Source organism: Doryrhamphus excisus, linkage group LG13, assembly GCF_037039965.1.
Source record: "Doryrhamphus excisus strain RoL-2023G ecotype Guam linkage group LG13, RoL_Dexc_Guam_v1.1, whole genome shotgun sequence".
NCBI classification, from domain to species: domain Eukaryota; kingdom Metazoa; phylum Chordata; class Actinopteri; order Syngnathiformes; family Syngnathidae; genus Doryrhamphus; species Doryrhamphus excisus.
Window position 1 is genome coordinate 12,826,295 of NC_136369.1, and position 27,665 is coordinate 12,853,959.

At 41.1% G+C, this 27,665-nt stretch overlaps 2 protein-coding genes across 3 annotated transcripts in view; one reads left to right on the forward strand and one right to left on the reverse strand.

The window, feature by feature from the left end:
• Window positions 1-8,929, reverse strand: part of elp4 (elongator acetyltransferase complex subunit 4) — a 48,496-nt gene extending 39,567 nt beyond the window's left edge. Inside the window, exons 1-5 of one of the 2 annotated variants that reach the window (XM_058089123.2) lie at window positions 8,708-8,927; window positions 8,089-8,124; window positions 3,064-3,185; window positions 2,061-2,195; window positions 515-651 (exon numbers count right to left, since the gene is read on the reverse strand). In XM_058089123.2, coding sequence (XP_057945106.2) covers window positions 515-651; window positions 2,061-2,195; window positions 3,064-3,185; window positions 8,089-8,124; window positions 8,708-8,888 — 611 coding nt within the window. In that variant the 5' untranslated portion in view covers window positions 8,889-8,927. Of the gene's footprint in view, window positions 1-514; window positions 652-2,060; window positions 2,196-3,063; window positions 3,186-8,088; window positions 8,125-8,707 lie in introns of both variants that reach the window. The other variant, XM_058089122.2, reaches the window with a different exon arrangement.
• Window positions 8,930-8,998: 69 nt separating this feature from the next.
• immp1l (inner mitochondrial membrane peptidase subunit 1) lies at window positions 8,999-26,251 on the forward strand. Its single transcript, XM_058089126.2, has 6 exons — window positions 8,999-9,320; window positions 19,606-19,716; window positions 19,789-19,877; window positions 20,445-20,571; window positions 25,452-25,562; window positions 26,094-26,251. The coding sequence occupies exons 2-6, from the start codon at window positions 19,612-19,614 to the stop codon at window positions 26,175-26,177; spliced, it is 516 nt and encodes a 171-aa protein (XP_057945109.2). The 5' UTR covers window positions 8,999-9,320; window positions 19,606-19,611; the 3' UTR covers window positions 26,178-26,251.
• The last annotated feature ends 1,414 nt before the right edge of the window (window positions 26,252-27,665 follow it).

Sequence of the window (27,665 nt, forward strand, 5' to 3'; positions counted from 1 at the left end):
GTGTGCCCTTGTGTGCTCAGCAGCACTCTCTGAGTAAAGAGTCTGCATGACCTCTGAACCCTAAGTACACTCAACACGGGTGAAATCAAACAGTTGCTGAGCAAACACAACCCTTAACTGAATACACAACTGAACTTTTCAGGCCAATGACAAAGCTACTTAAGACAGTTTTTTGTTATTTGTATCAGATACTAAAATAATACTGAGAGAATTACTATGCAAAACTGTTTTTGCTGTGGTAACCAAGCATCCCAATCAAAAACTTCAAGTTCTGTTCCTCCAAATCTCACAATTTTTTTTTTCTTGGCTTGCTAGTGAAAGGCCTTATTAATTTAGTCTGCTGACATACTTGGTTTGGCCATATTCCACAAACAATGGCATGCTTGCTTACTAATGCTCCGTGGCGACATCCTAGTGGGGTAAATGCATTTTGTTGACAGTATTGTGCTAGTGTTCTCAGGAGGGTGTCTCATTGGTTTGTAAGTGTTCTGTGGAGGATGTCGTGTCGTTTTACCTGTGTGTGGCTGTTGACTGGCTGGGATGTTCTGCAAGGTAGAAGTGGTGGCACTTGGCTGCCTGGCGGATTTCTGGCTCCATTGTCTTTGAAACGTCATAGTAGTGGCCAAACCGAGACGAGGATGCAAGGGCACTCTGAAGAGAAAGAGAAGATGTCACATCTGCGTTAAAGCATTTGAAATAGTACAAAAAAGTAAAAATGCATAGTGGCAGATGATATTGTCTGGAGTTTCAAATGCGTTCTGATACATTTCATAGTGGGATACAGTACTACCAGCAAAAATTCATCAAGCCATTTCAAATGAGAAGGGGAATCAAGGAGAAAATAATCTTATTTGTTTTTGTAATATGTTCAGTGAAGGTGCTAAACAACATTATGGTAATGCAATTGCATTGTTTATGGGTCACTCCTTGACATTCCCGCAGCAGAGAAGTTAAACAACCACTACAAACACACTCTTAATCATTTCTTCACATAAATGTCCACTTCTGGCTGTGAAAGAAAACATGTCAGGGACGCAGGGGAAGGCGGATGTTTTCCTGCAGCTGAAAGAGAGAGTTTGAGCTCCTCTCTCTGAGTGAAACCAGGGATTCCATTGTTAGAGGCACCCTTAATCTACTCCTAATCTGGATTAGGGCCCCCGGTGTGTCCTTCTCCTCGCGGGACGAGGGGGTCAGCAGGGCAGGGGGGGTCAGGGGCTCATCTTCTTTTTGTGAGCCGGGCAACCCGCTTAGCGTTCCAACCCCACCCTGACGGCCTCACCTTTGATCTGATGTCTTCATCGGGAGAGAGACACAGTAGGCAATGCCAGGAGAGGTGTGTGTAAGGGGAAAGTAAGCGTTGACTCTGGGGGTGAATTTGGGATGCAAATCCTCTGCTGAGGCTTACCAGCGGTTTGTAAAGACGATTTTACAGAGGAAGGGGGAGAGGTGAAGAAAGGACACAGATATAAAGAAGTTTCCAGGGGGAGAGGATCCCCAGGGACACACTGTGTGCTGTTAATCCACATAGCGATATGGATTATAGACCAAAAGGGGGAAGAGTGCAGAGAAGAAGAAGGGGAGGGTCACTCAACTCAAAGCGGAAGAAAGAGTGTAGGGCTGCCGACCCTAGCAGGGGGAAAGGCAGGGATTTGGGAGAAGACAGAGGCGTAGGTCTGGGTCGTAGGGTTGAGCGAGCAGACATGTCAATGCACTGGCTGCAAAGTACCCTTGTTTCCCAGGCTAAGCAGGGGTGCAGGCGTGTGTATATGAGGGTTGGGCACCAATGAAAAGCCTACCTATTGCCAGCTAAGTGTGAGTAATCTGGTCCAGCTCTGAAAAGAGAGGCTGAGGCCTCATTCACTCTACAAAGAAGTTTAGAAGGCTGATGGATTTACTGGTGGAGACAATTGCAAAACCACTATGACCAGAGAACCTATGCTGTGCTTTCTCATAACATAATCAGAGAAGCTTTAAAGTTTTGACTGAAAGATAACATTGAAAAATAATATAATGTTTACAGCTGCATAAAATAGACCAACAAAAAAAGCACACCTAATTACCTGAACTTTTGGAAGGTTCTGATAACGCCAGGCGATCTTCATTGCATCTGAACTATCCTTCGGGTCATGTAACAGACCTTGTTGGTCTCCTGGTTTATACATGGCAACGTCATCCAAGATAGGATCAGGAAGTTCCTGCACACAATGATGAAGTGTATATAAGGACTTTGAAACATCCCCATATTGTTTAAATTTGTTTCCAATATTTCACAATTTCAAAAACACTCAAATATTTAATTTCAACAAATTTTGCAAAAAGGTAGCTGAAAATCCACCACTTGAGGTTTAATGTGAGTAGTGTGCAAATTATTCCAGTGCTAATGAATCAATAGGCTAAAACGGTCTTTTGTGTTTTTTGTGTCTGTAAAAAGAAAATACATTAACTTGCATCTTAGTTGATTTGAGAATTTGAGAAATGAAAACACTAATAATGTGATATATCCCCATTGGGAGTGCCCCTGTCTTAATAAACCTTTGATATGTAAAGAGAGGGTGAGGCTGTGACCCCTCCCACTATCAATCAGTGGGAGAGACGCCCACCTCCTGTATTTTTTGGGGGGGACAGTTAACTTATGGGGCTACAGTTGTCTTCACACAGGCATTTATCTGGAAACATTTCAACAATGCCGCAACCGTGCCACCCGCAACCCTTCAAATACCCCCGCTTGACCTGGACACCTTTTGAGGACTGTGCAGCTTTAATATTCTAAAAAGTACAGTGAAAGCTTGTGGATTATTTTTTAGAAACAATGTGGGACGCATATTACACGTCTTCTATTTTCAAAGTTTTATTATACTAGTTTTGTTGTGTACAGGTATGTTATCTGACAAAACGTGCACAGGGAATGCAGTAAAGCCTGGGTTTACAAATATGCGGAACTACTACTGCGTCACATCAAATGAATTAACACAGTGATTTTAGACATTTTGAGGCCAAGATTTCTGTTCCAAATCTTTCCAGCCAAAACGGCAACAGAAACAGACACCAACTCTTCTCATATACCTGGAAGATGTCATTCGGGTGGTCTTGAGCCGCTGCTAAGAAGAGTTCATGACGACAAACCACCCCTTCTGCCAGGAAATATTTTAGGATCATACGGGAGTAGCTATCGTAACGGTCCTCCTCTGGTGAAAAGAAACAAGAGTTGGCAACAATTCAGCATGTTTAGTTTATTTCTCACAAAAACAAACATCACATCCAATTACAGGAACACAAAAAAAATCCAGGTAAACTCAGAAGAACAGTTGTGAGAGAAATATCTAACTACAAAATATTCCTGTATATCACCTTCATTTCCTATAACGTTAACAAGGAATCTATCATAGTGTATACAGGTCTAATCTCACCAGCCTTTCAGACACATTTAAACCAGACTCCCATCACGGTGCCTGACTATAATTGGTATAAGGATTTGGCTTCCTGAAGATGCACTCGATCTGGCACAATGACATACTGTAGGTGTTACTGCGTGATCTGATGATCAATGTTTGCATCTTCCTTTCTGCTTCTGCTCTCCTGTCAAGGTCTCAGCAGTATTTGTGTCCACAGGCAAACAGGGGGGAGACACCTGTCGTAAGGATTCACCTGACCCTCTCCCACTGAACCTAACGGTACCAAGTTAACAGTCAGTGGGAGGCAGAAAAAACAGGGTGCCTAAAAATCTAACTCATGAGTCTGATGGTAATATTGTCAGTCATTTTTTAGCTGAGATACAGGAGCTGCACCTTCTGGAGGACCCAGCATATGTGGTTTACAGAGGTGACATCGTAGGAGGCACTTCTGAAAACATCAACCCCAATGTGAATGTCAAGCCAAGATGTCCTGGTGCAACACGTTTTCATATTTACCCTTACATCATAATGCTTGTAACTCATAAAGTTACATGTTAGCACTGAAATGTAAGGCTTTAAAGTCTCACATAACATATCTGGGGTTAGACATTAGAAAGGGAAAAACCCCCCAAACCTGATTTACGGTATTTATGCGATTCTCAGGGCATTCAATCGATCTTAAGTAGACTGTTCAGGTTGTCTTAGAAGATGTTTCGCCTCTCATCTGTACATGTGCAAAGACAGATCAGTCAGACTAGATAGGACAGCTCTAGTCTGAGGGCCTGGTGCAAGATCCAATCTATTTGTCCTCTAAAGAAGAAAGCAGGTCCAGACAGAAATGCTTGTGTCTTTAGTGACATCATGTGTTGATCATTACGATACAATCGAATGGGGCCTCTGACCGCCAAGGATGGATGAATGAGAATATTCACAGGAAAATTTACGCTATTTTTTTTGCAGGACTGAGAATGAATGTCAGGTTTTTAAAACATATTATTATCATTTTTAAATTGGCAAGAAGATTATAAGGAGGTCCTTGGAAACATGTCACTCCTGTAAGGGGTCAAAAGGTTTGAGAACCCCTGACCTGAAGGGCAGTGTACCCATTGGCTAACATTGTTCGCCTTCTAATTCGGCCTCAGAAGAATGTAACCTCTAGATTTCTTAGCAATATCTCATTGGGTCTACCAAATGAGTCCCAAAGGTACAGCACCCTTGCCCATTAAACACAAAGTGGCCACCAGGCCATTCCACACTTTTAACCGCCCCCTGAGCAGGGCAAATAACTCCACTCAGCATGCCGCTACTGCTTCCTGTCACCATCACCATTTTGTAAAGATTTCATAGGGCTCTCCAAACAATGACAAGGGACAGGGACACTGTTGACAGCTTGGGAATGACATCCTGACGTGTCATCCTCGAGCATCCGGGGAATTCCAACTCCCACGTTCTCAGTCTATGTCCTCACCTACGGAGTAAGGATGGTCCAGGAAATTCCATGGCTCTTCAATTTGTTGTCGGTGGGGCTCCCTGTTCTCTTATTGATGGGTTTCTAGGTCAGCGGGCCTTTGTGGCTTTCAGCAGGCCCCACAAAGACTCCCAGATGGGCCCTCTCAAGATGGGGCCTATTGTGGCTGTGTTTCTATGGGAGCCTTACAAATGAAACCTCCAGGAGTCATTAGGCTGTTGAGGCGGGGGGTAAAAGGGTGGGGGCTAGCGGTGGTGGCAGGATACCAGAGCAACAGGGGGTGGGGGGACAGTCATATCTTCAAGGTAGAGCAGTCACCCTGTACAGTCATGAGATGATTTTTGACTTCTATTTTTTTGCTTTTGGTGACAAAAGGTTTGGTAAAGCAGACATTGCTGCCTCCAGCTCATTTTTGTCCAACCCCATGGGAGTGTAAGAGTCCTGCATAATATTAGCTAAAGTAGGAGAGAAAATATCTAGGTCACTGTGTTTCCTCCTCGCCCTATATGAGGTATTACAATACAGTACACACAGTACAGAATTATATGTGCACTGACTTGTGTGTTCAGGTTATATGGCTAGAAAATCAATGCTCATGTAAAATGGAACCAAAGTTTGAAATAAACACATATTCTAGGAAGTGGTTATGCTTATCAGGCAACATTATCCATTATGTATTTCTGATAACCTTTATTGTTATGTACAATATTATCATTTCTATAGTGTTTTGATTGATTTGGTTTCATTTGCTGTATGCTGTCCTTAATGAATGTCACATTTTTAGTGTCTACTATGTGCGACAAAGTTCTTATATTTTTACAAGATAGAGGGATATAACTTGGAAAGTCACTATCAAATACAATCCATTTATTTATACGAAAAATGATTAGGGCTACAAAACAAAAAAACTATTTCAAGTAATAGAAATTGAAGTTTGCATTTGTAATTTTACAAGATAAAAATTTTATTAAAAATACACAAGATGATCATTCCACAAAAATAAAATCAAAATATTAAAGTCATAAATGCATACAGACATTCAGTTAATGACTGTTAACGATCCAGCAAAAATAACCTCAATAATATGTATCAATATAAGTTAGTGTGAGAAATAACTACATAGTGACAGAAATTGTAGCTTTTGATTAGTTTGTTTAATAATCATATTTGATTATATTACATGGTTACTATATACAGGGATTTGGGAGAGAATTTTAACATTGTAAATTAAATGCAATGTATGTTATTGTTCTTGGAAAAGACATCTCCTCTACATCAACTTTACACTTTTAACCGTACAATTCTTCCTGTTTTCCTTTTAATGTCGCCTTACTAGTTAATTCTGTGCCATACATTGATCAAAACATGTATGTTGACATTTTTGTTTTGAAAAGGGACAATAATTAAATGTGGTGATTCATTTCAAAACATTTATTTTCTTTTTTAAGAGTCTTTGGAGGAGGTCGTCTCCTAATAATCCTGTTTTCTCTTAATCTGGAGCTGTTTTAAATGATAGGCACTATTCTGTTGTAAAACGTCTTGAAAGCTTTTTTAAGTACAAAAAAAACAATGTAATGTTTCAGTGTTTCAAAGCTGTTAAAAAGATATACAGAAGCGGAGTCTCAACAAAAGCACACACAGTGGACTGAAGAGCTTTGTTCCTTGTCTTACAAAAGCATAAGAGATGCGAGATCCTCGGACAGCAGCCATACTGCATAGCCCCCCACGACCCACCACCCCAGTTGACAAATTGGGAAGGACAGCTCAAGACACTTCAAAGGCAGACAGAGCGGCCTGATAATTTTATGTCTGAGTCGCACAAACGGGCCATCACAGCTCAAGGGGCAGACTGTCGAAGACGACTGCATGAAACAAACATAAACAAAACACACACTTCAAACTCCCCCTGACCCACCCACACAATACACTAAACAAAACACATGCACATACAGCGAATCGTGCACACAGCTACACATCGCTCTTTTCGAGACAAACACCAGCAAGAGTGCACGCACGCACACATTTCACCTTTACTGTGTCTCTCATTACCAGATGAAACCAACCGTGTGTTGATTCACAAAATGGAAGGGAAGAACGCATTAGTGTGTAATCATCGACTCCTGCATCGATTGGGGGGATGAATTAAAGGGCAAAGCAATATCATCAGTTTGGTATAGGTCTTAGATACGCACAAATTGCGGCTTCCAAGGGAAAACAAGAATATGGTAACCTTACTGTCCACCAGCGCATGCAGCCTCGTCAGTGATGAATGGTAATAATAATAATGATACACTGGAAGACATTTTAGTCGCACAAAAACACACTTGCTTTGACTCTAAAAAGCTCATGCAACATCTGGCAAAGAACATACTAATTAAGGATCATGGTGGAGTTGTAAACACCTGGAATTTGAGCTAAAGCACTTTGGGTCATTTGAGTTTTTTTTTTATTTCAGTGTCAGCTCCAAATAAGATTTGTTTATGATACTGGTTTTAAATTCTAAATGTTTGTTAGTTAAAAAGCCTATTGAGGAAAATTCAGAAATAATTATAATAATAATAAATAATAATGCTTCACAAAATGTACAAATGAAAATACCTAAAACACAGGCCAATAGTCATAAAACATTTCATCAAAATTGAAAACTAAAATTTTGCTCGTTGATAACTGTGCTATTAATTATCGACCGAGCTAGGTATCCACTCTCCTGTATTTGAGTGATGCTGAGACTAGTGATTAGCAAGGCAGCGTGTTATTTAGCTAGTATCAATGCGCCCTACGAAAGAAGTTTCGGTAGGGTTTTAAATCATCCAAATACGGCAAGATACTGCAATTATTACATGCTATCATCAGTGTATAATGCATGATCACAACGTGTATATCTAACAATGCAACCTTGTTACAGATTTTTTGAGGGTTTCATAGTCAAAATAGGTGAATCCAAGTGCCAGCACAGTAAGCGAGCTGAAATTAACTTGTTGTGTTATGATGCACAGAACAATTGTGTGTTCATGTTTCACTTCAGGATTGTGAATGATGGGCAAAATTCCCAAAAGTTCCCCTTTGAATTAAACCTACACACACAGTTATGTAGTGTATTGTTAAACTATCATAAGGGGTCATATTTGAGTTGTGTAAAATGGATATAACAGACTGCACGACTTGCGTGTGTTTACATGGTAGCCATCCTTTACGTGAAGGTCATGAGAATATGTAGAAACGTCTCACCTATAAGAAGCACCGTTCCAACTGCAAGACCACCACCTGTTTAAGAAACACAAGTTGACCCTTTAACAAAGATACATTAATATTATGATGAGTTGATTTTCCTTACAGTGTCCAATGTGGTCTCTTTAACAAATAGGTGGAGAACTATATTTATCTATTCTATCATAGTACAAATGTAAATCTCTCCAACAGAAAGTGCCCAACAGTGCCCAAATTATTCAGTTCTTTAGAAACCTGATCAAGGTTAAACTTGCCTACCATGGAGTGAAACATGACATGTATTACAATGAAATATAACAATTTTCTTCCCAAGTTTCTATAAATATAAATACAAATGATATACATGTATGCATACAAGTAGTCTGAGTATGCAAAGACAATAACAAGACAATAACCATTCTATTAAGTATTTATGTTCAAATTATGCAACAAGCTCAACAAAAGTCAAGACATACAAGACTGAATTGTTTTCATAAACCTACAACAGTTAAACGAGATAGACAAAGTAAATGGCATTAACATTTGTTAATTTAAAGTAAGGCTTCAGTTTCAGTTCCACCAAAAAATCATGTATGCTGTACAGGTAGTGCTAATGCAATTGACATCTCAACAAACTGACCGAACAAATAGTCGAGCGACGTGACACCGGTGGATATTAGGAGCTGTCCATTTTGCACCGAGGGTCTTGTACCGGGTATGCTTAATAACCTGTTGCGCGTTTTCTTCTGAAAACTCGTAGTAATCAACTGTTTACAATCGGCTGAGGGTGCACACGCATTGTTGACGGAGGCTGCCATCATACCTTGAAGCGCGATGACTGATTTCCGTGTTTTGGTGCACGTACACCAATCACAGGAGATCTAGGTAAAAAACGACCAATAAAAGAAGCTGTTGTTGTGAGGTTGTAGTAGCAGCGCCCACAATGACCAGAACACTGCCGGAGCATTAATCTACCGGGTACGCTTAATAACCCGTTGCGTGTTTTTTTTTTTACTGAAAACTCGTAGTAAATAACTGTTTACACCGGGATCGCGTTCACACGCACTGTTGACGGAGGCTGCCATAATTCTTTGAAGCGTGATGACCGATTTCCGTGTTTTGGTGCAAGCACGCCAATCACGGAAGACCTTGGTAAGACGAGACCAATGAAAGAAGCTGTTGTTTTGAGGTTGTAGTCGAAGCGCCCACAATGACCAGAACGTTGCCGGGGCACTGATTCAGTCTTAAATTAGGTAAGTAAGCCGCAGTATGTTAACAATTAACACTATCCAGTGTTTGTCATTTCTATATGTGTATTTACAATTTAGCCAGCAACAATTAAACGCTTTCTGAATTGTCGAACTGTTGCTGATTATTGCTTATTTAGCCTACTGCTGTTGGCGAAGTAACCTTGTCGGGTCATTGAATGTGGCAATGTTACAAAATTTAGAAATTTGTAAAATCAAGTCTGTAATTAATTGAAGTCTGACAAAGCACGACTTTAACTTTAACTTGATATCTCGTTCACTTCTTTACCCCAAACATTAAAATAAAATTAACATTAAAGGTTAGAGCATATTTTTTTAAATAGTGGAAAATAGTGCCTTTAGTCCCCATTGCTTTAAGAGCAAAGAGAAAAGCTGTGACAGATGACAGCTTTTGTAACATCGCTGCAGCACGCCGTGTATTGGTTTTCACTCTACACTAACCACAGTGCAAACGGGAATGTGTTTATCGGAATTTTTGACCATTCTTCCAAAAGCACATTGGTAAGGTCACGCACTGATGTTGGTGGAGAAGGCCTGATGCTAAGTCTCCGCTCAAATTCATCCCAAAGGTGTTCTGTCGGGTTCAGGTCAGGTCTCTGGGCAAGCCAGTGAAGTTCATCCACAGCAGACTTTGTCATCCATGTCTTTATGGACCTTGCTTGAGGAAGTGGCCCGCTCCAAGCTGTTCCGACAAGGTTGGGAGCATGGAATTGTCCAAAATGCTTTGGTATACCGAAGCATTCAAAGTTCCTTTCATTGGAACTAAGGGGCTAAGCCCAACTCTCGAAAAACAACCTCACACCATAATTCCTCCTCCACCAAATTTTACACTCGGCACAATGCAGTCCCAAATATACTGTTCTCCTGGCAACCTTCAAACCCAGACTTGTCCATCAGATTGCCAGATGGAAAAGCGTGATTCATCACGAGAACATCCAGAGAACACATCTCCACTGCTCCATGGTCCAGTGGCGGCGTGCTTTACAACACTGCATCCGGTGCTTTGCGTTGCCTTGGTGATGCATGGCTTGGATGCAGCTGCTCGGTCGTGGAAACCCATTCCATGAAGCTCTCTGTGTACTGTACATGGTCTAATCTGAAGGCCACATGAAGTTTGGAGCTCTGTAGCAACTGACTGTGGAGACCTCTTTGCACTATGCGCCTCAGCAACCTCTGACCCCTCTCAATCAGTTTACATGGCCCACCACTTTGTGGCTTAGTTGCTGTTGTTCCAAACTCTTCCATTTTCTTATATTAAAAATGACAGTTGACTGTGGAATATTCAGGAGCGAGGAAATGTCACAACTGGATTTGTTGCACAGGTGGCATCCGATGGCAGTTCCACGCTGGAATTGACTGAGCTCCTGAGAGCGGCCCATTCTTTCACAAATGTTTGGAGAAACAGTCTGGTGCTTGATTTTATACACATGTGCCCAGGCCAAGTCATTAGCATACCTGATTCTGATCATTTGGATGGGTGAGCAAATACTTTTGGTAATATAGTGTATTTCTCATATTTTGGTTAACTCAGTTGAGGCAACCACTCACTATCAAATACAATTAATTTCTACTCCACTGCAAACTACAACCACAATAATGAACATACTGTATTGCTAAAGGTTAGATTTAACTAAGGTATGGATCAGACACTGTATATTTAGCTGCATATATATAGGAAGTTCTTTATTTCGGAAGAGGTCTTATACACGTACAAAATTATGTGCTTATAGCCGATCGCGCAGGGGCCGCTGCAGCTTGAGGTTTGATTGTTTTGCAGGTGCACATCAAGGGGGACAAGCAAGCTTGTGTAGCGCATGCCAGATCCTCGACACAGAACCATTGTGGAAATATTTACCCATATTTGAAAACTTGTCATACAAGACCACAGTAGTGGAGGTGGGGAAAGGTGGGTTTCCTTGATTTAATGTCCACTTTTAACACCGATTAACTGACAAGTGATGTGTAATCCTTAAGACAGCTGGAGAATTGCTTTCTGTGTCAAGTAGAGAGAGGCCAGAGGCAGCCCAAGATCACAGGATACTGTAAAGGCTCCAGAGGAAACAATTGCCCAACTGCTCACTTTACCAACGCTCTGAGCAAGGCAGCCCCGCTGTTTTGACAGTGACGTTGAGATTTATGCGTCCTGACAGAGGACCAAGGGAATACATCATGACTGACGACACTCGGCCCATTTGAGACGAATAAGATGCTCTGACTGACCTGCTTCTCAGCAGGAGAAAGTCCTGCTTGCCTTTCAACATGCAGGAATATGAATATGAAGCTGTAGGAACCCCTCAAGTATAAATCCTGCATCTTGAAAGACCAAAGGCGATTATGTACTAATAGAGCTATTATTGTACTATATAGTGTGAATCAGGTAAACAAGGTGAGGGCAGTGGAGCTTTGAATTCTGTAATGCAGGGTGGGCTTAAGGTTGTCATATATACAGTGAAGAAAATAAGTATTTGAACACCCTGCTATTTTGCTATTTCTCCCACTTAGAAATCATGGAGGGGTCTGAAATTTTCATCGTAGGTGCATGTCCACTGTGAGAGAGATAAACTAAAAAGAAAAATCCAGAAATCACAATGCATGATTTTTTAACAATTTATTTGTGTGATACAGCTGCAAATAAGTATTTGAACACCTGTGTATCATCTAGAATTCTGACCCTGAAAGACCTGTTAGTCTGCCCATTAGAAGTCCACCTGCACTCCATGTATCATCCTGAATCAGATGCACCTGTTTGAGGTCGTTAGCTGCATAAAGACACCTGTCCACCCCATACAATCAGTAAGACTTTAACTTGTAACATGGCGAAGACCAAAGAGCTGTCCAAAGACACCAGAGACAAAATTGTACACCTCCACAAGGCTGGAAAGGGCTACGGAGCAATTACCAAGCAGCTTGGTGAAAAAAGGTCCACTGTTGGAGCTATCATTAGAAAATGGAAGAAGCTAAACATGACGGTCAATCTCAATCGGAGTGGAGCCCCATGCAAGATATCACCTCGTGGGGTCTCAATGATTCTAAGAAAGGTGAGGAATCAGCCCAGAACTACACGACAGGACTTGGTCAATGACCTGAAAAGAGCTGGGACCACCGTTTCCAAGGTTACTGTAGGTAATACACTAAGACGTCATGATGTGAAATCATGCATGGCACGAAAGGTTCCCCTGCTTAAACCAGCACATGTCAAGGCCCGTCTTAAGTTTGCATATGACCATTTGGATGATACAGAGGAGTCATGGGAGAAAGTTTTATGGTCAGATGAGACCAAAATAGAACTTTTTGGTCATAATTCCAATAAGCGTGTTTGGAGGAAGAAGAATGAAGAGTACAATCCGAAGAACACCATCCCTACTGTGAAGCATGGGGGTGGTAGCATCATGCTTTGGGGGTGTTTTTCTGCACATGGGACAGGACGAGTGCACTGCATTAAAGAGAGGATGACTGGGGCCGTGTATTGTGAGATTTTGGGGAACAACCTCCTTCCCTCTGTCAGAGCATTGAAGATGGGTCGTGGCTGGGTCTTCCAACACGACAACGACCCGAAGCACACAGCCAGGAAAACCAAGGAGTGGCTCCGTAAGAAGCATATCAAGGTTCTAGCATGGCCCAGCCAGTCTCCAGACCTGAACCCAATCGAAAATCTTTGGAGGGAGCTCAAACTCCGTGTTTCTCAGCGACAGCCCAGAAACCTGACTGATCTAGAGAAGATCTGTGTGGAGGAGTGGGCCAAGATCCCTCCTGCAGTGTGTGCAAACCTGGTGAAAAACTACAGGAAACGTTTGACCTCTGTAATAGCAAACAAAGGCTACTGTACCAAATATTAACATTCATTTTCTCAGGTGTTCAAATACTTATTAGCAGCTGTATCACACAAATAAATTGTTAAAAAATCATGCATTGTGATTTCTGGATTTTTCTTTTTAGTTTATCTCTCTCACAGTGGACATGCACCTACGATGAAAATTTCAGACCCCTCCATGATTTCTAAGTGGGAGAAATAGCAAAATAGCAGGGTGTTCAAATACTTATTTTCTTCACTGTATATATATATATATTGTTCTGGCTGCTCAGTACAATATATAGAGGAGCTGAGTTGGCCATAATAAAAAGACCAGAATTTCCACTTGAAAGCGATTGTGTTTAGTGTTTGTCATTCGCAAGCAGTTGTCCTCCTCCTGGTTGTTTGTCACCTTGTCACCACGTCGGTCGGTAAATTTAAGATTACGCCTACATTTTGTTGACTTTACAATTAACAGGCCTTTTTTTCTAGTCGCTCACAAAATAGAGTAAAAGTAGGATGTTACTTTTCATTGTAACGCAATTCACTTATCAGTAATTGTTCTATTCCAGCACAACAATCACATGCTTAATGAGTTAAGTTCATACTGATGTAGCCAATATTGTGTTACTTGCATTCATGCATTTTCCCTCAATCCCCCTCAACAGTTAGCATTTTTTAACAGGTCTGGGTGGTGGTGTAAACGCTGTAGTTGAATTGTACAAAAAGACTACTTTTTTCCATGTGTCATTGGTACATGCCATGCATGTTTGTGTTTTTGTTAGGGTTATTCAGGAGCTGTATCTGATTGCACTATATAATGGCAGCAGTCATAACATGTCAGACATTTCCTGGTTCTACTGTTTTAGTTTCTTCACTCTATCTTTGCCATTTGCCACAAGTTTTTGTGTCTGAGTAGGGGTGGATGTAAGATTATCATCAACATGCACCATATTTGTTTTTGTTGCCATGGAAGGAAAGTAATATTCCATGCACAAAAGAACAATATGCGGTCTCTCCAGGATTTTGCAGCTTTTTTTGTGGTTGTTACATCCGAAAATGACTGATTTCACGGCATGTGGTTGCTGCAAAATTTGCAATGTTTTGAGTCTGCTTCTGATTTTAAGTATTTGCTATCAAAGTGTTCTTTGGAACCTTAATCCCCCAAAGCACAGGATTTCAACAACTATAATAAAATCTACTTTATTTGCAAATTAAACTCAAATGCAGAGCATTTATTTTCAAGATTGACAGCAATTTACCATTCTCACGAAATCTCTGTGAACTTTTTTGAGATGGTTGATTTTGTGAGTTTTTCCAAAAAATACGATGGAAGTTGCAGTGTTTTTTAAGTGTTTGACACAATAAAAATGCTGCATAATTGACCATGACGTATTTGCAAAAAACTAAACATAAAAAGCAAAGCACGTTTGCAACTACAAATTAACTTTTACTGTTGCTTTTTTTAAATGTCACAAACTAACCTGAGCCGCCAGAGGTGGAAGAGCTACATGCGGGTTGCCAACCACTGGGTTAGACACTTGATGTGTATGTTTGATTAGCTACTTTTGGAAAAATTTGAAAAATGATAATTATGATTTTACAGAATTTGTGGGGAAGTTGAGGGGATTGAATAAAGTTTCGAGGTCTCCCAGATTTGGGATGAATTTGGCAGAATTGGCATGATCGCAAAATCCTGGAGGGTCTGAATATGCACAGGATGGGTATTGGCAAATTTTGTTCTTAACATTAATTCTATCCGAATGGCTTTGAATTAAGCTTCTGAGTATGATAAAATCCCATTAAATGTGGACATATATTTACTTTGAAGTAAAATTTGAAAGAGAAGGAAATCCCCTAAAATCCAAAGTTTATGTTGTGGTTATGTGTCATTCGCTAGTGTTAAAATATAGCGGTCTTTGTCAGGAGCAGGTCAAAGCAAAACACAAACGCCTTTGTCAGTGTGATCCAACACTAGATAAGATCTCTCAGCACCAGGCCTGCACCACATATACACTTGCGGTCAATACAATAAGGCTTAGTGACTACTTTTTCCATTCAGCATAATTGGCTGGGGACTCTGTCAAACCTCACTTCCTTTCAGTTCATAGCAGTTGTATTCACATCACTTGGCTATTATTTGCTCTGGCTTGACCCATTGATTGTTGGTCTAAATCCTCGGCTCTTCAAGTAGTAGCCTCGCTCAGCTGTTTCACGGCTGTGTTGCTGTTAGCAACAATGAAAAGAGCAATATGGAGATCAGTTGCTACCATTAAGCCCACAAATAGAATGGATACCTTGAAATGATGGGGGTTAGACATACAAATATGTGTCTGGGACTATGACATCTGTCACTCTCCATCCAGCCAGGTGTCTGTGTCTAAATCAGCAGGATTAACTCTGATTGCACTGATAGTTGAAACAGACCCCTTTCATAGCCAAACCACCTCCCTTTTATTGTTCACATTAAGATCAAATTAAGCTTTGCGCAACAGGACTAAAGCCCCGCCCTCTTCTGCCTTCTGCTACCCAGAGGAAGACATCAGAGGTGAGATTGGTCGCCTTTCTGATGCTGCCTGCTCCTCCAGACTCTCCCTTCCATCTGTGATCCTCGGGGAGAAGAATATCTGACAAGGGGCTTGTAAGCCTCTTAGCCCCCCTGTTGCCTGGCTCTCTCTCAGCCCATGTTTTCCTAATTTAGTTGTGTAAGGAGTCCACCGTAAGGCCCTTGTGTGGTGTTTGGATTGAGATTGTCTTTGTGGCTCTAATAGACTGGCCATGTATATCAATTAACACTACTCAGCCAATGGCAGGTTCCAGTCACTGGGGATCAGTAGCTGTAATTTCTATTTGAGTATTTCCTTATGGTCCCATTAATGTCTAAATTAGACCATTGTAATTTACGATTTTTACATGGGAGTAATTAGGGCCACACTGAAACAAAAAAACTTTTAAAGTTTAAAACTTTGAACAATTTCAAGGGAAGAAAAGAGTTTTAATATTAATACAATTATAAATAGATACCTTACCTCAATTGGTGAAATATACTGAAATCGACCCCATGTTCAATTAGTTTGGGTGCGTCATCCACAGCAAGTAAATGCCTCTACCCAAATAGGCACTTCCTCTTTCCCAAACCCAACAAACAACATGTCATTACATCAGTTTGTATGTGTTAATTTGATGGTCGTCTTTGCGACAATTGTTAGATTTTGCAACCTTTCATTTTCATTTTACACAAAAAAACAATTGCAAATTTATCAAGGCTTATCATTTCCATTGTGCACTATTTGTTCACTTTTGACAGCTGGGTGACATTAATATTTTCATTTTATTCATGTATGTGACATTTGTTCCCTGTGAGTCAATGGTCTTCCCTTGCTAAGAGGATCACAGAGTTAAACACACAATGAGGTGTTGCCATCAGCAGCTATTCATTTGGGAGCTCCCTCTATTTTCTGCACTGTAGCACTGTGTTGTGACTGTGGGAGGCCAGTGGCCACAGATGGTTCTGCACAGAGTGCTGTGCTGACTTTCTTTGTTTTCCCTTGAACATGTTTAGTGTGTAATCCTGGATTAGCGGAGAGACTTTGTGTTAATTTACAGCTGTAAATCAGCATTCGATTAATGTCGCAGCTCACACATATGTGCTGGGTATTAAGGGGCAAGACATAGTGTTGGCTTTGCTGACTCTGGGGAATCAGCAGTAATAGAGATCCAATCGCATGTCTCTGTGGATGTCCACCTCGCGCTACATCCCAAAAGAGCAACTGCAACTCACACATAGGTGATGCTTTTGTGTCTGCACATTCACACCACATGCGTGCACACACAGCACACACTATCAATGACAGAGTGCCTCTGAAAACCAGGCGGCTGCATATGGACTCTTGATATCAGCCACTGGCCGTGTGATCTTGTTATGCAAAGTCCCTTAATCCCCACCTATGCTGAATGCACATTGGAATGGAGAAGGGGGGGTCACTGATATGAAGGCAGCTGTACAGGACGCTGTCCACTGTAGAAAAGATTTCTGATCTCCATTCTAGCAGAAGAAATAGCCCATGTCTGTGCTTTGCACCAATACCATGAGGAGGTGAGTGGATGAAGACAAATTCAGTTGAACATGAGACCTTATTGCCGACTTGTGATTCACATTAACCTTTAGACTGCTTACTTTCAAACATAAGAATCAGATCTAGATGTTTTATAGTCTGACTTGAGTGTGCAAACCCTCCCCTTGAATGACCAACAGCACAAAAGAACACCAAGAGACACCAGCGTGTCCTACCCTGGCTCACTCCTGCTCCTGCAAACCTTCATGCAGAGCTTAAAGTAGTAGTTGCTTTTAGAGCAATATTTCCTGCGTGTATATGACGATGCAGCACACCTTCTATAATTTTGAATCAACATTTGCGATAAAAGTTATTTTTGGAAAACACTGATTAGTAACACTCTGTCTCTCTTTGATTGATTGGCACTGAGTTGAGAAGGAAAGTTGACTCCCGAAAACACCGCCCCCTAGCTTTTTGCTAGAGAATTGCATGTCATGCCATCAACCCTGACAAAAAGCGATAAAAGGATCAAGTAGGAGTGCAGTCATGTCACCTGGTGTGTTTTTGGGACTGGAAATGTTAGACCAGTAAGGCCGCTGAATGTGTCATGGAAACTGACATGGTAGGGATAAAACAATAGGCAGAAGGTTTAATAGGTGGAATGTAGTCGGCATGAATGGGAACACATTGTGTATGTTTGTGTGAGTGTGTTCAAAATGTGTGTGTGTGTGGGGGGGGGTAATGGGATTAGGGGTAACACCTTTGGCGAGGCTGCAAGAGCCACCTGACACTCGGTCTGTTGAGAGCCTAGGGAGAGAGTGGGGTGGAGGAGGCCGGGCTAAGGAGAAATTGGGGGTCTAATCCGTGTCCATCTTTGGGAAGTCATTCCCTGAGCTCTGAGGATTTGGGGCTTTGGTTTCCGCTCTGCTTGCTTTGGTTAATAATACCCTGGGAGGGGACGAAGACATGGGGGAACGGGACAGAAGGAGCCCGGGAGATGGAGAAAAAAATATTTCTTTACCCTGTGGTGGCCTGGCAGGATAGCGGCCTGTGCTAAAGTTGTTTGAAGAACAGACTAAGCTTAAAGCCAAGCTGTAGCTATTCTTCTCTAATCATGTTCACGTTCTGTCTGTTGGTGCAGGTGGACTGTGTATGCACTATGCATGACTTGTGTACTGATAGTCCTTGCTCTGTCTATACAGCACCTTGAGTAAAAGTCAATATGCTAAGTGTGACTGGGATGTTTGCTCACAAAGCGCATATATCTTGTGCGCGTTTATGTCACTGTGTTTTTCAGGGCACCCTGATGGCTCCTTGTGTTGTCTTTGTGTTTCTATGGTGCTGACAGAAGCTGATAACTGCTCTAATTATTGATGTGCCATAGTGGTGAAGGCAGTGTGAGCAACAAGCAACAAAAAGTGCAGGGCTTGCCTTGTGTGCTAGTGTCACAGCTTCGGTGTTTTGTCCATCACCTGAGCTCCAAGTGTTGATTGGTCTGTCGTACATTGGGTCAAAGTTCAAGGCAGTTTTGTGGTGTGAACTAGCTTCTGAGAATGAAACACCAGGGAACGTGCCATCTTAGCCAACTGTGACAACCTTGTCTACACCCTGAAGAAATTAAGCCCCAAATAGCTTGTGCTTTGAGAAAGGTGGCATAAGCCATTGACTTAAGGGCTGTTTACACTACACTGTCTTTTACTGAATATGGATCAGAACTGTTTACAAATGTGGTATGAAAAAGTCTGGGCATCCCAGATAATTTTCCTTTATAAATTACTGGTTGTCGGAACCAACAATTTCAGTTAAATAAATCAAATAGCAGACAAACACAGTGATGGATTGGAAGTGAAATGAAGTTGATAGGATTTACAGAAAGTGTGCAATAATTATGTAAACAAAAGTAGGCAGGTGCATACATTTGAGCAGCCTTATGGTTTTATTGATTGGAATACCTTTAGCACTAATTATTGGAACACAAAATTTGTTTGGTAAACTCTGACCCTTGACCTTCCTGCACAGGTGAAGCCGATCATGTAAAAGGGTATTTGGCACTCTTGCTCGTATTATTAGAATTGTATCCTATAAACTTCACTTCTCATCTATCACAGTGTTTGTCTGCTATATGATATATTTCACTGAAATTGCTGATTCAAACAACCAGTGATTTAAAGGAAAATCTTGAAAAATACCAGGGGTGCCCAAACTTGTTTACTCTGGCCAAACAAGTTCCCATGCTGCTGCTTTTTTCTTTATCTCTAATTTATTTTTATTTTTTAGAAATGTCAGATATCTCCAGGAAATCAGACACGACAAGTGTTACTTTCTTCGTTTCTTAGTGAATAGCATCCTGTCCGCTCTTTGGTCGGTCAATGAAACTCTCGCCTATTGGTCTTCATGATTCATGATTCATGATTTTGCTCTATAGGTGGAGATGTTCCGCCGAGTGATCGGGAAGACCTTGGGGTTTTTGGGCTACACTGTCCAGTATGGCTGCATTGCACATTGCGCCTTTGAGTACATTGGAGAGATTGTGGTGGTTTGTATATTTACAGAAAAGATGGCTGGTAACATTTTTACTTCAATTACATTTGTTGCTGTTGTTTTCCAGTGCTCTGGTCCATCAATGGAGCCCACCATTGTAAACAAAGATGTTGTTTTCTCTGAAAGGATGAGTCGGCATCTTTGCAAAATACAAAAGTAGGTGATAGTAGTATCACAACTATCTTGTAGTTTTGTTCTCTATGTGCTGAGTAGCTACACTATGTATACACACATGTAATTACTTCAAGTGCAAAAACCAATGGGCAATTTTATTCTTTTTTAATTTAACTTGAATCTGTGTCAGCTGAGCATGAAGAAATTCAAGTGTTTATAGTGAGTACGGTCCCCCCGTGTAAATACTTCCCCACACCAACGTTCCTTCTCACAAGTGTGCAACTCGACTTGTTTTATTTATACCGATATTAGTCATTTTCTAATCATTAGAAGACCGGTATATAAAAATCGCCCAAACCTAATTATTATCAAACCTTCATGAATGACATCTCTGTGCCTTCTTCATCAGCACTGGAAAAAATGCTTTTCAAAGTGATGTCAAAGATGTCAACCCATCTTTGTGACACATTCATATTTTTTATGTCTGTTTTATGTCTGTTACAATTTGGAATAGCTATAAATCATGTTCTGTTTCAGTTATTTGTTGCATTATGTTTTATATATACCCCTAAAACTGAGACTAAATAACTGCCTTCATGTTTTTTCCAGGGGTGATATTGTCATTGCAAAAAGCCTTTTTGACCCCAATATGAATATTTGTAAAAGGGTTATTGGCTTGGAAGGTGACAAAGTCTGCACAAGTGGTCCATCTGATCTTTTCAAGACCCATACATATGTGAGTATACCTGTGCTAAATGTCAAACTGTACTATACTGTACTTTGCTGATATGGGGGTTTAATTTTGTGACTGAATCGACAATTTATTTCACTCCTATTAGACATAAACAATCTCTGCACATAATGAAAATGTCTTTGTGTACTGCGACCTCCATTATTGTTTGCGTTTATATGCCATAGACCGATTTTGCACTATTGTACTATTGGTCAAAGTATCAGCTTCTGACAACACCTATGTTTTGTCAGTGAGAAACCTAGAAAGTGAACAGGGGCTCTGCTGGTGAAACGACTGTCATTGCTTTTCTATTACTGCTCTCCCCAAACGCCCACAGCTCAGGCCTGCAATCTCTCTGAAGCCTGTTGGCGTTAGTGCCAACTGAATGGACAGACTGATGGGTGGGCGGAGGTGTGTGTATGTGTGCGTGTGTGTGTGTATACATTGTTCTGCAAACCAAAGATTGCATTTAGGTTGCATGTCTTTGAATTTATTGTGTCTTATGGACCCAGGGCAGACCGGCGAGTGGGTCTGGCAGGGTCGAGTGCAAAGTCTCATTCAGTATATGGAACAGAAAATGAATTCTCTATCTCTTTCTCCCTACTAGATTCACGCCCACAAACAGAACTCGGCTTGTGATAGGGGACATCTTTGCATCGTATTTTATGATTCAAGATAGATAGACATAATAGAGACTTAGTTGAAGCTGAATCAGTAGCATAATGGTGTAATTTAATATTGATTTGAGGGGAGGGGGGAACATAATAATATTTGCTTTAGGTGCAAAACCAAGCTAATAAGGCAATATTATAATTTCATCCAGATTAGGTAGCATCCATTGAGACACAATGTGGGTTGTGGATACCAGCATTTTGTTAATGTTCTTGGGCCCTATAATTTCCGCTGAATCACGGGGCGGAATTATATACTAGTATATACTATATACTGGACATAATATGAATGAAATGCTGTAATCGTGAGTAAAAGGTATATTTGTATGTTAGATATTTCAGCAGCGGACCACTCATTCATAGCTGCATGGCTTTACAAACACTAACCAGCCGGAAGTAAGGCCGGTTAGTGTATAAACACTTTTCACCGAGCATGAGCTTACGTACAGAAATGGCCACTCTGAACGTAACTTTCTGTCCACTATGCATCTGTCCGCCTGCCAAGAAGGTCCGCTGGGGAATATAATAATAATTCTTCTTACCAAAGAACCCTCGGTTTTGGGTAATAAGAATGTAAAGTTGACTCTGTGGTTGTTATTTCATGTCGAGAGGTCTCAGATAATGTTAAAAGCCCTATCTACATGATCATACACAGGTTTTCACAATGAAAATATTCCGTATGTTAATATTGAATCCTACATTGCGTAAATTAAGTTATTGTGGTCAAGTCTGGGACCAATGAACCGCAATAAACGAGTGGCGACTATAATGGAAATACTGAGCTTACATGCATATTGCAGCATAATGTACAGTATGTTTGCCGTTTTAATGTAAAGTTTCCACAAAAAGGAGTGCACCTATCTCATGATTCCTAATTTTGTGTTCTCGTGTTTGACACACAGATGATGTTCATGTTTGTGTGCGCGTACATGTGTGTGCGTGTGTGTGCGTGAGTGACTATTGGGATGATGTGAGGCATTATGGGACTGTAAAGATGAGTTTCACAAGGTGGTCGCTGTCATCGCCTCCTTTTTGCAGTGACAGGCAGACATGTCATCTCCACCCTCAGAGATCCAACTGCAGGCTAATTGCACTGTCACCTTTTTAGGAATCATCTCGGTGCCTGAGCTTTTGTGTCAAAACAATGACACTTGATCCCTAATATTACTGCACGCTGGCAAAGAAAGTGAGGGAGAGAGAGACAGAGCCAATCCCCCATCTAATGCTTTGGATGCGCTACAGATTGACAGAGCAAGATAGTGAAAGATGAACTCTGTATGGTTGCATGTATTTAGTTTGGCACCTCAATCATGTTAACATAATGAGTGCGGTAATAATGTGGACGTTTAACAACACGCCTCCACACTGAGGCGACCTGCGGTTTCAGCCCCTGACAGGTAGACAATGCTTCACATCCAGTCAGCCTATACCACCAACAGCTTCCCATACTGTCATCCATCATACCAAGCATGTCGGCAATAGCAGAGTGACAATGCATATTACTCACTATTACAAGTCAGGAATCACTTTTGTCACAAGCAGCAATAATGACTTTAATTAATGGCTTTTATTAATAACGTTTAACACTTGGCATGAGATAGGGGTAGGACCAGACAAGCTTTGCGGATTCCTACTTCTTTTTGACATGTTTAACTACTTTTACGGCAAACTCTGACATGTTGACTTTATTAATATGTTATGGTACTTGTAAATATTTTAACAAGCTCTAAATAAATTTTGACTGATTGAGAACCTTGGAAAAATGTCAGTAGAATGGAAAGAAGATGATGCTTATCTTTGCACCTAGCGTAGGTAAAAACAGCCTTTCTCTGACTCTATTGCATGGTGGTGTTAACCGACTGCTTCTCTTCTACACGTCTCCACAATCGAATATAATCTAATACATTACTGACACCTATTGACAAGAATAATACATATGACTTGTCTTTCACTATTTTTGACTAATAATAGGCCATAGTCTCTTGCCCGTAGACAGGCTCTAGCACCTCCTGCGACCCTCGTGAGGATCAGCAGTACAAAATGAATGAATGAATGACTGAATGAATAGGCTGTAGTCAACCACAAAAAAGCAACCATTTACTTATTGCTTAATTTTTGAAAAACCATGATAAAGTGAGTGAGCGATGTTCGAACCACGTTGTAGCCAGGGAAGACTGTACATCCCTCCTGTCTTCATGAGTTGTCTTTAATTTCCTTGTGGTCAAGGTGGTGTCATCTTCAACATTTTTCTAATTCCTTGATGTCGTTGACTGCAAGGACAATGATGTCAGTGTTGTGCTTTGCCAAATGCTCATTTATGTAGACGTTTGTACCTCTCAGCTTGCTTCTCTGCTCCCGCCATGCCACTTTTTTTTTATAGTGAACTTTGTGATGGTGACAGGTGTGTTGTTGTTGTTATTCATGCCAGACATTAGAATGACTGAATCGATTTGCTGACATCCACATCCATGCCTTTAGACTGCAGTAAGGTGTCCACTTTTTTTCTCTGTTGAAGCGACATCTGTTGTTGATCCTCGCTCCCTCCACCCATTCCTTGTTGTTGTGTCACTAGGCTAGACACTTCACGTAACTTGCCTCCAGTGCTGCCCACACTGGCGTATGAATGAATGTTTGGTGGAGACTACCCCGGAGCAGATGCGGCTACAGATATAGGAAACTAGCTCTCGTTTGAACGTTATGAGACAAGTTTACCAACTTTAGATAAAAAATGAAATAGGACATATGGATAGAAATTACAAAAATAAACACACGTTATACAAGTTTAACCTGTTGCTGCCTTACTGTGTGCGCCAGAGTATTTTAATCTACAGTCTCCAGTTTGATACAGTGATTCCTCCCCATAATTTTGTTTTTTGCTGTTTTTAGGTTTGCTGAAATTCTCATTGGCAGACATGGTATTTAGTAACATAATGATGCCAACGCAAGCAATAGCCAGTCTAATTTTTTCTCTACATCGGCTACAAACAATATACTTTATCCTGCTATTGCGGTTTGTCTTCTCGGGTGACTGTCATTTCTTGAACTTTACATACTGTACCATAATTACAATTACTTCTCTCTGTCAATGCTGTCAAAGTTTCCACTCTCTTAAGAAATTGACCAAACTGGGGGAATCGGTTCTCTAGCTAACAATTGAATGGAAAGAAGGTTGTGCTTATAGCTAGATGACGAACGGCAGTGCGTCTTTTTTTGCCATTGCTTGGGAGCCGGCATATGTTACCATGTTAATGAGGTGTAATGGTGGGAATCCAGCATGCTGACATATGGTTCTCAGATGACTCCTTTAATGATATTCATTTGTGTTGTCGTTATTCACCGAGTTGTTTACCCCGTGTTAGGTCAACATGTCAGTAGCTCGTGATTATGTCATATCATCTGTCTCAATTATGGAAGATGAAACAAAACGGGACCGTTACCGCTGCTGGACGGACAATTGGAGAGCCGAGTGGTGCCGGTGGAGTAAGGAATTTATGATGTCGCCGTAGCGTGGACAATGTCCGATATCTCTATTGCTATTATTCCAGAGGACTTTTTCTGTTAAAAAGTTAGCCAACACAAAAATAGACTTGCGGATTGTGATGCCCATTATGACAATATAATGTGTTGTTGATCCTGTCTGCACATATAGGGGGGACAGCGCACTTAATTAGGGCCTTGACAAGCCTACTCTCCTAAAGTGATGAGATTAATCATAATTGGTGTCATTGTGAATTAGAGCCTGCTTGGATGACCACCCCACTGGCAGGTCGGACCGCGGTGGAGACCCTTGGACACTGCTGCTAGCCGCAGCTTAGCACTCTTTCGCTCGCTCTCTCCCCCTCTTTCTCTCCTTTGCTCTCTCGCTCTTTCTCTGCCCAGCTATCTCAGGCCACTCTCCTGCTTTGAGGGGCGCAGATCTCAGCCAACAGACTAATGACCCCGTTTGAAGTTTTCCTAAATCCCACTACGACCCTGCCCGTTACCCATGACCCTTCTTCTAAGACCGTATGGGGTTAAAGAGGGACATGCAGGTTGATGTTAAAATGAGGAGGGAGGGATGAGTTGTGAAATGTGTGTGTTGGGGGAGGGGGGCATGGTTTAAAAAAAAAAAAAAAATCTAATCACACGTTGTCTCAGCACTTGACCTTCTTTTGGGATATACAAGAAAGTATACAATTAATACATGTTGCCCTCTCTTTATGTCTTGTGTAGGTGCCAAAAGGTCACGTATGGCTTGAAGGGGATAACCTTACGAACTCGACTGACTCAAGGAGCTATGGCCCAATTCCCTATGCCCTCATCAGAGGCCGTGTTTGCTTGAAGGTAACACAGGATCATGTATGCTTAAGTGGCACACTGACTTACCTGAGTAGTATTATATAATTTAAGACATTTCAGTCATATTTTCATAGGTGTTGGCCAAGCCATGCACTATTTTTCAGTATCATTTAACTGTATTTGGTATTATAAAGCCACAATGGCCATTGTAAGCACCATTCAAAGACATGAGTCAGTTGGAAGTTCAAAGCAAGTGTGTTTGATTGACCAAAGCCTGAACAACATATTGTCTAGCTTTCCATTCTGCTGTGTTGTCATGTCACGGGATGTCATAGCAACCACGACCCTGGAAACAGGTCAGCCAACCTTCTGTCCATCTGATTGGGCAGCGGCACTCCACTGGAGGGCCTACTGCGACAGCTGATGAAATACCAAGATCGTGTTTAAATTCTTAACACGTCATTAAATGCCATATTAGCCAATGTGTCTAGGAAATTGGACTTGTGATGCTTATAAGTCAGGCCTATGATGTTTGCATTATTTATTTATTTTTTTTCCCTGTCTGCCCTAAAACAGCTCTGGCCCCCGCATAATTTTGGGACCCTCAGTGAAAGTCCAACCAGACGGATCACTGAAGATCAGAATGAAGATTTGGATTGATGCTTTACCTTATGGGTGCTCATTAATTTACATGTTTTCCAATTTTTAAATAAACTATTTATTTATACATAAATTAAAGCAGATTTTGTGCTAAGTAATTTTTTAATTCGACCTGCGATGGATACTCGGACTGACTGATAATCTTAACAGGTAAGGACATTATTGTGTGAAACTGCATAGACAAAAAGAAAAATATAAATCCGCAGGATGTTTCTATTCTGTACTAAATGTATCTAAAAATCATCACAGATCATTGTACTATCGTGCAAGTTGAGCTATGAATTTCATGTTTACCTTTTCTGAGTGGTGTAGCTAAACAAAAGACCCCTTGTTGTTTAATTATTTCTTAGGCTACCAGGGCAATTGGAAATGTGTTAACATTTGCCATTCAAGCATACAATATTAATAAGCACTTAGTGAAGACCACACAAGAGGACAACACAACTGAAAACCTCTGAGGCTAAATTACTATAAATTAATTCAGGAGCTGTCTTTCTGGTTTTGTCCAACAAGTTTCTTAGATTATTTTTATGTACTATTGCATATTTTCTAATAGTAGGATAGTACATAAGACACAGTACATAAGACAAAAAATAAAACCTAGCATCCTTGCCTTATTTCCATTTTTTAGCACTAATGTAGAGATTTTGATCCACTGATACTGTTTCCTTTTTGCAGGGACGACTGAAAGAGTTTGAGCAGTGACAACCCCGCAGGTTGTGGTATCATAATGCTTTCATCACGCTGCTGACTCCTGCAAAAAGCGCTGCTGTGCTGCTGCTGTCATTTCTTAAAGGCCCTGTGCTCTTCTTGGACACAGGGCATAAGAGTACATTCACATAGTGAGCTGTTGGAAGCTCAGCTGGTCATTCTCCGAGGCAGAGAGGGACTCTTCTTCTTCCTCCCAAGCTCCCTAAGGGAAGTGTGTTCCAGGCAGCCGTGGGTCCCTGTCCAGCTGCTTCCTCTGTCTGGAGGGGGGCCAGAGGGTCAGCGACAAGGCTCCGTGTGACACTGAATTATCTGCCTGAGTGTGATTGTGCCTGCTGGGAGGGATGCTCAAGATTGTGAGAGAGTATGTGTGTGTGCAGCTGAAGGAGAAAAATCTTTATGTGGGCTTTTGCTTCAAGCACATCTTTGTTTGTCAAGGTTTAATATTCATCTGCTGCGTGTCAACACAGTGCCAGTGTTGGGCTGAAATGCTGACACGAGTAATCGTGGAGTGTAATCGTGTAAAGAAAAAAATGCTGGCCTATAGAGGGAGCCCTGCTTGGATGAATCCTCTGTGTAATGGCTGGAGTAATATTGAAGATGTTTATGTCATCAAAGGGCTGAAATACAAAAGAAATGGGCATACAGGCAGTATGTAATACTGACAGTTAATAGAAACTTTGAGGTACAAATGTATGCGTATTTGTACTTGTAGGAGGATTGTAATTCTACTTCGTGGATTTATTGTTGACTTACTGCTTGGAGAGTTGGGATAATGAG

Excerpts from the sequence above, each read along its gene's own strand:
- immp1l (XM_058089126.2), top strand. The coding sequence starts at position 19,612 with ATGTTCCGCCGAGTGATCGGGAAGACCTTGGGGTTTTTGGGCTACACT. Across the intron at positions 19,717-19,788 it reads ACATTGGAGAGATTGTGGTG|TGCTCTGGTCCATCAATGGA; the intron begins GTTTGTATATTT and ends GTTGTTTTCCAG. Across the intron at positions 25,563-26,093 it reads GAGGCCGTGTTTGCTTGAAG|CTCTGGCCCCCGCATAATTT; the intron begins GTAACACAGGAT and ends GCCCTAAAACAG.